General features: G+C 39.3%; 1 protein-coding gene across 1 annotated transcript in view; it reads right to left on the bottom strand.

Annotated features, from left to right (window-relative positions):
• Positions 1–6117: 6117 nt before the first annotated feature.
• The window catches only part of SNTB2 (syntrophin beta 2), a 99115-nt gene continuing 95064 nt past the window's right edge, over positions 6118–10168 (bottom strand). The window contains exons 6-7 of the mRNA XM_039221365.1: positions 9383–9567; positions 6118–6292 (exon numbers count right to left, since the gene is read on the bottom strand). Of these exons, the coding sequence (XP_039077296.1) occupies positions 6200–6292; positions 9383–9567 (278 nt within the window). The 3' untranslated portion in view covers positions 6118–6199. The remainder of the gene's footprint in view (positions 6293–9382; positions 9568–10168) is intronic.

The following is a 10168-nucleotide window of genomic DNA, read 5'->3' as shown; positions in this document are numbered from 1 at the left end:
TTAAACTCATGAACTGTGAGATCACGACCTGAGCCCAGATCAAGAGTCGGATGCTTAACCAACTAAGCCATGCAGGTGCCCCAAGAAGCATTTCTTTAAAAAGACTTTCCTGTTGATCTACTTTGGGTAATAGAGCTTAATTTTTTGTTGTTGAGATTTATCTTCCTAGGGATATTCTATACTGTTCTTCCCAAACTAAAGTCTAATTTTTTAAAGATTTTAATTTTTAACTAATCTGTACACCCAACACAGAGCTCAAACTCACAACCCCGAGGAGATTCAGAGTAGCATGGTCCACTGACTGATCCAGTCAGGTGCCCCGCTAAAGTCTAATTTTGCATTAAAAAAATTAAGCATAATGAAGAGACTAACCTACTTAAATGTGCTTGGAGTTCTTTCACATTGGCCTGGACCAAATACCAAGCATCATTTTAAACATTTTCCAGTTAGCCAGAGTAGCTGAACTGCAGATGTACTTTGGTAAAAGTATGAAGTGGTTCAGTAATTAACCACTGATTGATAAACAGATGACATGGTGTAATTAAAAAATAATGGATTATTTGCTGCTTGCTCGCAGGAACTTTCTTTTAGACCCTGAAGAGCACATGTGAAGAGCTGTGCATTGATAAATGCTTAGTATATGAAATACATGAATTAATGTGTCATTAATTAGCCTTGCAGTTTCAGAATTTCCTTAGGCCCCCAAAGAACCTTTTTGTTTATGCATAAGAGACTTCTATCACTTTGGAAGAGGTGACAGAACATTCAGGTTCCAAAGGTATACGTATATGTGACTGGGATAAAGAGGGGCTCAAAAACTAAAACAAAGCATTTGTGTCAATGGCATGGAGCTAAGATTAGAACTGAGTAAGGTACTTAGAGGACTCAGAAGTTAGGAATCTACCGGAATCTACCAGGGTAGCTAATCTTACAATATAATAAAGTATCGCTTCTCTAGCATAGTTTTTTAGTTTCAACCAATCTATTCTGGAGCAATTCAAGAGTTACAATTCAGATGGCAGATTTTTGTTGAATACAATCAAATGTTCATTAGAGAGCAAGCAATCATTTGCAAACGGCATTATTTGTGAGTTACATCAAATGTAGATTCACTTTTAAAACTTAAATATGCTTTGGTTCAGTCACCTGAAGTGGGAAGAGTAAGAGGTGGCAAGAGATTATGTTCAAGTTTATCAGTTTGAAGCAAAAGAAGAAATCTTGTTAAAATATTTTGTTGAGTTAATACATAACAACCATTCTTCTAGCTGGTGGTTTAGTGTCAAAAAAAAGAACAGATGTACAGGTGTACTCTATGAGCCTAGTTCTGTTACCTTACTTTACTTAACTTGAAATTCTATCCTTTGATAGAATGAACTTGTAACATTGATCTGCCAGATGTATGTGTGTGTGTTAGAGAAGTTGTTTCAAATTTGCCACTAAGCAGTCTAATACTAGCATAAGTTTCAGTTATCAGTACACTATAAGAGTAGCTATATTGCTCAAAAACACATAATCCTGATATAAAACATAATTATTTTATAACTGTCTGCCATCACACATTTATTGTCTACACGTAACCCAGCACAGGGAAGGAAGGAGAGAGCTTTAAAAAAGGAGGAAGGGGGTGACGGCTGCTGTCAGTTTCAAAAGACAGTATGCAGAGAGTCAAAATAATTCTAGATTACCAAGCAATCTTAAGAGAGAGAACAGTAGCAAATGGCAGATTCTTCTGCTTTCATCTTCAGGAGATGGGGAAAAGCCACAATAACATTTTAAATTTATCTGCAAGAGATTTCCAAACTCAAGATAGATTATTATAGACCTGACAGAGATCTACATACAAAAAGAATTAATAGGATTATGGTCCTATTTAGACCATAGAAGTTTAGAGTTTAAGAAGAATCCCACATTTAAAGAAGTCTTTTTTCCTTAGGTATAGTTGTTTGATCTGACCAGAGCAAAGAGACCAAAGAGATCTGACATTTCACTTCTTCATTAGCAATTGAAAAAAGATGACCTTTGGCTTTTTAACCAGCCATTCTTTCCTGGCATCCGTGGTGGATGGCAGGGACAAGGAAATGTATGCTGGATATTTGGATAGTTTAAATATTATATACAATCAATAGCTTATAACCAGTGAAAATAAGAACAGTTCAGCGTAAGTGTCCAAGATACTAAACAGCAGAGAAAGTGCTTAAGTCTACAGGTCTTCCCTGAAAGTTTCAAAAATGTTTAAATAGGTAGGGCTTTTTTTTTTTTTTTAATGTTTTATTTATTTTTGAGAGAGAGAGACAGCGTGAGCAGGAGAGGGACAGAAAGAGATGGAGACACAGAATCTAAAGAGAGGCTCCAGGCTCTGAGCTGTCAGCACAGAGCCTGATGAGGGGCTTGAACCCACAAACCGCGAGATCATGACCTGAGCCGAAGTCGGACGCTTAACCGACTGAGCCACCCAGGTGCCCCAAGTAGGTAGGGCATTTAATAGAATTTGCATAGCAGCTTACAATATAATTTGCATTAAAAAATATGGAGAGTCTTCCATGTTTTTGAAAACATACAAATATATCCACATTCATATAAATTAATAAACAAGAAGACCTGGAGGTTTTCACAAAATTAAAAAAAAAAGTCCATGATAACCTTTTCTCAAAAGTGGTCACACTTTTGTCCATCAAAACCATTTACAGCGAAAACTTTTCCTGGGAGAAACATAATCTTGTCCAAATTCCACACAGTTTAATTTTATTTTTACGAATAAATTTTGGTTTATTAGCTAAGTGCATCTAATCAATTGAAAAAAGCTTGGTTACCATTCTGCCTAGGAAGATAAATTATTAGGAAAACAATCAGGGACAACTTTAATCATTTGTTGGTTGGAATAGATTGGTAGGTTAGATTAGATAAGAAATAAATAATTCAGTCTCTCCTACCATTCAATAATGTTCAATAACAAAGTTTGTGAGTTTATAGCTGATAAAAACAGGCACTATCAGACTTTACCTAGCCAAAAAGTGCTGAAACATGGCTTTAAGATAGGCGAATGACATAGAAAGTAGTATTTTTGATTGCCTGTACAGGTCCCCTTATGTAATCTGAACCTGTCTACTATACTAGGCAGGTGAGTTTGTAGTTAGAACTATCTAATAAATACTGTATGAACATACATTAAAGTACTTCTTCATATAAAATATTAGACAGTAATTTCCAGGTAAGGTTTGTTTGGTATCTTCAGGAAAGGACTTACCTTTTTCAGAAAAAGAAGGTCTGAACCTTTTCTTTTTCTTTCCTTTTCTTTCTTTTTTCGGAGAGGAAACAAAGAAATTTTAAGGAATGAGAAAGAAGCATTTTCACACGCCAGTTGCCTACTTGTAGGCATCTGTGTGGAATATGGAGAAGATGTCTAAGCCCCCGGTCTGGGGGGGGGGGTGCTGAGGGGCACAGGAAGCAATCCATTGGAACGAGGTACATACCACTCTGCAAGTTCCTTTCCATTCTATACAGGGAATCCCACAACATTCTCAACAATCTTCCTAATTCGAAATGAAAAAGAAATGAAAAGCTGTTCTATAAAAGATGTGAAATATCAAAAATGCCATTTTTTGTTATCATTTGAAAATAATTTGCCATATTTTGACATCTTAATACAAAATACATATTTATCAAGGCTGTCCGTTTCATAAAAGCACTTCATCTGTGGTTTGAAAGGTCCACACACACACTTAGTTGAAGAACAACCTGTCACTTGTGATTGGAAAGCTGTTGGTGTTATTAAACAAGCAGCTTAAAGGCTCTTGCTCTCGGGGATGCTAGTGGTCAAAGGAAATCTCCCACACGTTTTCATTGTACATTAAGACTCAAGATTTAAAAACCCTATGGACCTCGGTGCCACACATGACAGTTTAAGCTGGAACAAAATGAGTCAAAACAGCTCACATGCTTTCCCTTCTCCTGCCCACATTTTCATTACACCTTTTTAAGAGATCTTTTTCATATAAGTGATGAGCAAGGTGGCTCAGAAGTTCCCCCTGAAAATATCCTCAGTGCCTTAGCCTTTCACACTAATAAAGAAAACCTCCACCAAATGGCTTCACTGCAAAGTCTTTGACTGCATTGTGCAACGTTTCAGGTTAATAATGCTCTCACTGCAAAGTGTCCAAGCTCCTTTATCTGAGGGTATTATGTGTTGAAATTCTGCTTCCAAAAATCATAGCTGGACCCTCAAGATAATTTTTTCTTCCCTATTCGCAAATTTACTTCAGCTGGAACCAAATATAGGTTTATGAATCTTAAAAACATTTTTAAAAAAGCCCTTGAAACATATATTCTAGAGTAGATTTCAATTTCCAGTTGTAAGTGGACCACATCATTCATGCTGGAACTTCAGCTGGGGGTGAGGGGTGGGGAGAACAGTTCTCTGTCCTCAGCCTGTGCACATGGTTCATCTCACCGTACACAAGGGGAAGGACTGACTTACGGACGGAAGGAAAACAATGGGGCTACAATGTCTAACTCAAACTCTGTTCACGAGTCTGCTCTTTCAAATGTCCCACCTAGGTCAGTCTGCACTCACACCAAATAGCTCATGTTTTGCATATGATTGTGGGTTATTTTTTTTCCTCTCTATTTGGAGTGCTACCTTCCTCCATTCTCCAAAGTGCTCACACCCTCTGACGGCATTCCTCATAAATCTAGTGAGAGCTCGTCACAGACTTTCTCCAGAGAGCACAGAGAACATCCAAGCAATATTGACTTCTCTTTCCGATCTGGGCACTGTGGTAATCTTGACATTTTTGATAGCTCTTATATTATTTTGAATGTTTACAGATATATACCTCTTTTATAATTAGGAAAAACAAGCTGAATGTGATTCTCTAATACTACAGAATCAGCAATCTTACTGCTACTATGTCCTAATGATGATGTCTGGCAAAACTTAGTAAAACCCAGGTAGCTATTCCACGGTCTCGTCACCCTGCCCACTGTCGAATGCATTACTAAGCCAACAGTGAGTCTTGAATTAGCGGCTGCCTGTCCATGCCAATCTGCTGCCACAATGGGCCAGGGCCAGGGTCCTGCCTGGGCTCACAAAACTCAAAGCAACTCCACATGATGTTTGTGCTGAAGAGCTGCCTTTATAGAGTCTACTCTTTAAACAAGCAGGCTCTCCAGGATTTATCTTTCCCAATGAGATCTGCCCGAGAGAAAAGATACTATTCAGGAAATCCATCTTAAAGACTAGTCCTCAAAACTAGGATGGATGATCTCCCTGGAATGGCAGTGATATCCAGTTATTCATATCGTGACTAGTAAAGCCCCACTAACCCTAACCAAAGGCACATTTGGTAAGCAATAAAAAATGGCTTAGGCTAAAATGAGGACTTTCTTTGAAAATAAATCTTATCCCCTGGCTCCTACCAAAGATATATCAGAAAAATCTAAAACAAGTGAAACTCTTTTTTCAAATCAGTGGTTTCCAACTCGGTTACCACTAGAAAGGGAGTGGAAGGCAAGGCAAATAAAAATTTGCAAGTTCTAAGTCCTAAAGTTAGCACTTATGAGCGGAGAAGCTTGTGATGTGGTGGGAAGCGATGGCCGTGGTGGGATGCAGGAGAGCCAGGACATGTGAAGACGCTTTGGTGTGCAATTCCAGGACCTCCTAGGGTGGAAGGAATAAAGGACAGCAAGCTCCAGCAGAATGCATGGCCTGTCTGGAATGGCCAACAAGCACAGGCTGCTGCCAACCGGCACCTGGAAAGTGACGGTCAAACAAAGCAAGAGACTGAGGCTAAGCTTGAAACAAATCCTGTAGGAAGAAGAAAACGAAAACAACTCTTGGATACTTGATTATGTAAAAAAAAAAAAAACAAAAAAAAAAACAACAACCAGAAAACCCATAATGAGCCATCTTCTTAACAGAGGAAATAAACCTAGTTACTCAGAAACCACATTAGGAAACTACGCAGTCAATCAACAGCTTCATGTTGGAGCTTATTAGAGTCCTAGAATTTCTGGCCAAGGTAGCATGTGAAAGGCAGGCTCTTCTTTAAACATGGTTACTGTTCAGCAGTGATTTGCAGGTCCTTGTCAAGGCACTGTGCTGGAGGAGAGAGCAAAGAGTTTTCTTTTTGTGCTTTTTTTTTTTTTTTGAGGTGGAAATACTTCTTGTGATATTCAAGCCTCTTTTCTGATTTTTTGCTGCTCACACAAGCAGTCCCATACGAGTGACTTTGGCTGACAAGAACGTGTGCAACACAAATACAATTGGCTTCGGACAAGAGTGCAGGTCCATGGTCTGTGGAGAAAGTGCATCAATTAGCACTACCAAACACAGAAGCTTTATTTAAAAAAATTTTTTTAAGGTTAATTTTCAAAGAGAGTATGTGTCAGGGGAGGGGCAAAGAGAGGGAGAGAGAATCCCAAGCAGGGTCTGCACTGTCAACGCAGAGCCCGATAAGGGGCTCAATCCCACAAACTGTGAGATCAGGACCCGAGCAGAAACCAAGAGTTGGATGCTTAACTGACTGAGCCACGTAGGCACCCCTATACAGAAGCTTTAATAAACAGACACAAAAGAAAACAAATTTGGGTGTGATGTTCTACTTTTTGGAAAGAATTTGGATTAAGTATGTACCAGATTCATAGAAAGTTGTGGAACTTAAAGCCACAAATGAAAAGTATACTCTGAAGTAAGGTCATTCTTTGTAGTAATTCAGTACTGGTATGAGCTCCCACATCACAAATAGGATACGAATGGTGGTGTATTAGATTCCACCATGCCTGGTAGAAAGAACTAAAAAGTAGAAGATGTAAAAGACAGAGGAATATCCTATATGGAAACCATTTATTATGATTATAGGCCCCGGGGAAAATCAGTTAACAGCTGAGATGTGACTATGGATGGGTATGGTTTTTGACATCCCTCATAGGTTTGTAGTGGGAACGACAGCTCCCAAGGCTAGCTGGGAGGGCTACTTATACCTTCCTAAGCGCAAGTCTCTAATCTGGACGGCTGACACCAGATGAACAAGGAGACCTGGCATCAGGCTGCGTGAGACAAGTGATTCGTCAATCATTGGCACTAACACAGAGACCAGGGACTGGACCTAGTTAACTATGCCTTTTAAAGAAAAATAAAACCTGATTCAAAATATAAATTACAGAGCACTAATTTATCATCAAACTTTGTATATATTAAGTACGAAGCAGGAATTAAAACTATATAGCCAGGAATGATCCAACACCTGGCTTGCTAAATGACAACTGCTATTAATAACTGGTTAATTTAATAGAAGCATGTAACTCTCTCTAACGCTTCAGGCTTTTGAAAAGCCCTGGTCCATGGCCTAATCATAGTTTCCTAAAGGTTTATCACTTAAAGTAAGATTTCCAGACATAATTTCTTATTTGGAGGTTGAACTACATTATCTCTAAGATCTCTTTCAGTTATAAAATTTCATGATTCTGTTTTGCAAATTTCCACCTATGGTGACTGTTATCAACAGACATAATAGTTCATGTATAAGTCTTGAACTACTGGCTGAAAACTGATAAGAGAGAAAAAGCATTATTTTACTCCTTTATCTTATGATTTCTGAAGTATACTCAACACACTCTGTAGTTCAGTAAGGGAAATCATGAATTCCTGTTGATATATTTAATTTTATTTTTATTTATTTTTATTAAAAAAATTTTTTTAACATTTTCTTTTTTTTTTTTTAAACATTTTTTTTAATATTTTATTTATTTCTAGGAGAGAGAGAGAGAGAGACAGCGTGAGCAGGAGAGGGTCAGAGAGAGAAGGAGTCACAGACTCCGAAACAGGCTCCAGGCTCTGAGCTGACAGCACAGAGCCCGACGCGGGGCTCGAACCCATGAACCGCGAGATCATGACCTAAGCGAAAGTTGGACGCTTAACCGACTAAGCCACCCAGGCACCCCTTAACATTTTATTTATTTCTGAGAGAGAGAGAAGCAGCGTGAGCAGGGGAGGGTCAGAGAGAGAAAGAGACACAATCTGAAGCAGCCTCCAGGCTCTGAGCTAGCTGTCAGCACAGAGCCCGATTCGGGGCTTGAACTCACAAACCGTGAGGTCATGACCTGAGCTGAAGCTGGACGCTTAACCAACTGAGCCACCCAGGTGCCCCAATATATTTGATTTTAAAGACAAGGAGATCAAAAAAGAGGATTACTATATGGAGATACCTCTATCTTTTTTCTGATCGCCAAAATTTCTGTAGCGACCAAGTCACTCTGTTACTTTTAACTATTATCCCAACCAACTGCTAATAATAGCAATGAATAGAATTTATTTATTAAAGTTTACCAGCTTTTGTATTTCATTTCTCATATTCGATAAAAGCCTATTTCTTAAAAGGGCTGTTTTTTTTCTACCATTCAAACAAAACTTTTTTTTTAAGTTTATTTTGAGAGAGAGAGAGAGAGAGGGAGAAGGAGAGAAATAGAGAAAGAGAGTGAGTGAGGGGCGGAGAGAGAGGGAGTGAGAGAATCCCAAGCAGGCTCCATGCTGACAACGCTGAGCCCAGCACAGGGCTCAAACCCACAAACCATGAGATCATGACCTGAGTCGAAATCAAGAGTCAGATGCTAAAGTAACTGAGCCACCCAGGAACTCCCAAACAAAACTTTTTATAAAAGGAGTGATTTCCAGGTACCTGGGTGGCTCAGTTGGTTAAGCGTCTGACTTCGGATCAGGTCATGATCTGACAGTTTGTGGGTTTGAGCCCTGCATCGGGCTCTGTGCTGACAGCTCGAAGCCTGGAGCCTGCTTCAAATTCTGTATTTCCTTTCCCAGCGCGTGTGCGCGCGCGCACGCACACACACACACACACACACACACACTCTCTCTCTCTCTCTCTCTCTCTCAAAAATAAACAAACATTTAAAAAAAATTAAAAAGGGGCATCTGAGTGGCTCAGTCAGTTGAGCGTCTGACTTTAGCTCAGGTCATGATTTCATAGTCTGTGAGTTTGAGCCCTGTGTCAGGCTCTCTCCTGACAGCTCTCAGAGCCTAGAGACTGCTTTGGATTCTGTGTGTGTGTCTCTCTCTCTCTGTCCCTCCCCCTCCTCCACTTGCACTCTGTCTCTGTCTCAAAAATAAACATTAAAATAATAATAATAATTAAAAAAAAATTTAAAACAGGGAATGATTCCCGAATGTGGGGAAGAGAAAACATACACATATACATATATAAACCCCCAAACTCAACGCACACAAACCCCCCAAACCCAACATATCTTGAAGAATAATTTTCTGTTTCCAAATGGACTATCAGTCCATAATTTTCTATACAAAAGGTAAGAAGCAATGAGAAAGCAAAAGGATATCTATTAGAGTAAACATGGTTTTCAGCAACACTCTTACCAGTTCTCCCTCAGGGCCACCAAAATCCAGATAAAGATTTCTGATGCCATCATCAGCAGACATTTTCAGCCTTTCAAAGGGGTAGCGGTACAAAATGCTGCTGGAACCTCCATTTTCCTTGGAGATAGTGAACCCATTTTCATAGTGGACAGTGAGTCTTACCTCCTGGCCATTTAACGTGCAGCCTGTTGAAGACAAGCAAAGGTCAGCATTAATAAAGTTACTACTTCAGTTATCAAGTGGAAAAGAATTCTTCTGATTGGAAAAAAAGAAGAAAGAATCTTTTCTTGAGAATGTGCAATATCTAACCTACTTGGAACTCTCTCAAGTAAATTTTGTTTTGGTTGCTTGGATCAAAACTTGACTGAGAGGAGAAAGAGATTGCCATAACTCCCCATGGCATCTGATTTGATTCTGTTCAAATCGATGAGAGCATCGATTAAACACCTGTGCTGGAAGTGGGCCGTGTGTGGTACCGGGGAAGTAATAGGCATGGTCCCTGCTCTCAAGGACTTCATAAATGAATAGGCATAAACATGAAATCCCTAACTGCATTAGGTAGAACATACAGAACACAACTAATACTAGAGTCAATAAGGCCAAAGTCAAGGAAAGGTTTCCTAGAGGAGATGGCACTTCAGACAGGCCCTAAAGAATAGGTCAAACTGGATAGGCAGTGAAGTATGGGAGAGTTTCAAGTGAGCAAGAAGGAACAATCAAAGGAAGAAAAGGCAGAGATGCCTTTCAGGGGCAGTAACATGGCTTGGTTGGTATTTGGGAAGAGGA

Source organism: Hyaena hyaena, unplaced genomic scaffold (assembly GCF_003009895.1).
Source record: "Hyaena hyaena isolate Hyena2069 unplaced genomic scaffold, ASM300989v1 scaffold_18, whole genome shotgun sequence".
NCBI classification, from domain to species: domain Eukaryota; kingdom Metazoa; phylum Chordata; class Mammalia; order Carnivora; family Hyaenidae; genus Hyaena; species Hyaena hyaena.
The sequence above is the reverse complement of the archived record's forward strand: the minus strand, read 5'-3'. Positions and strand labels throughout refer to the sequence as shown.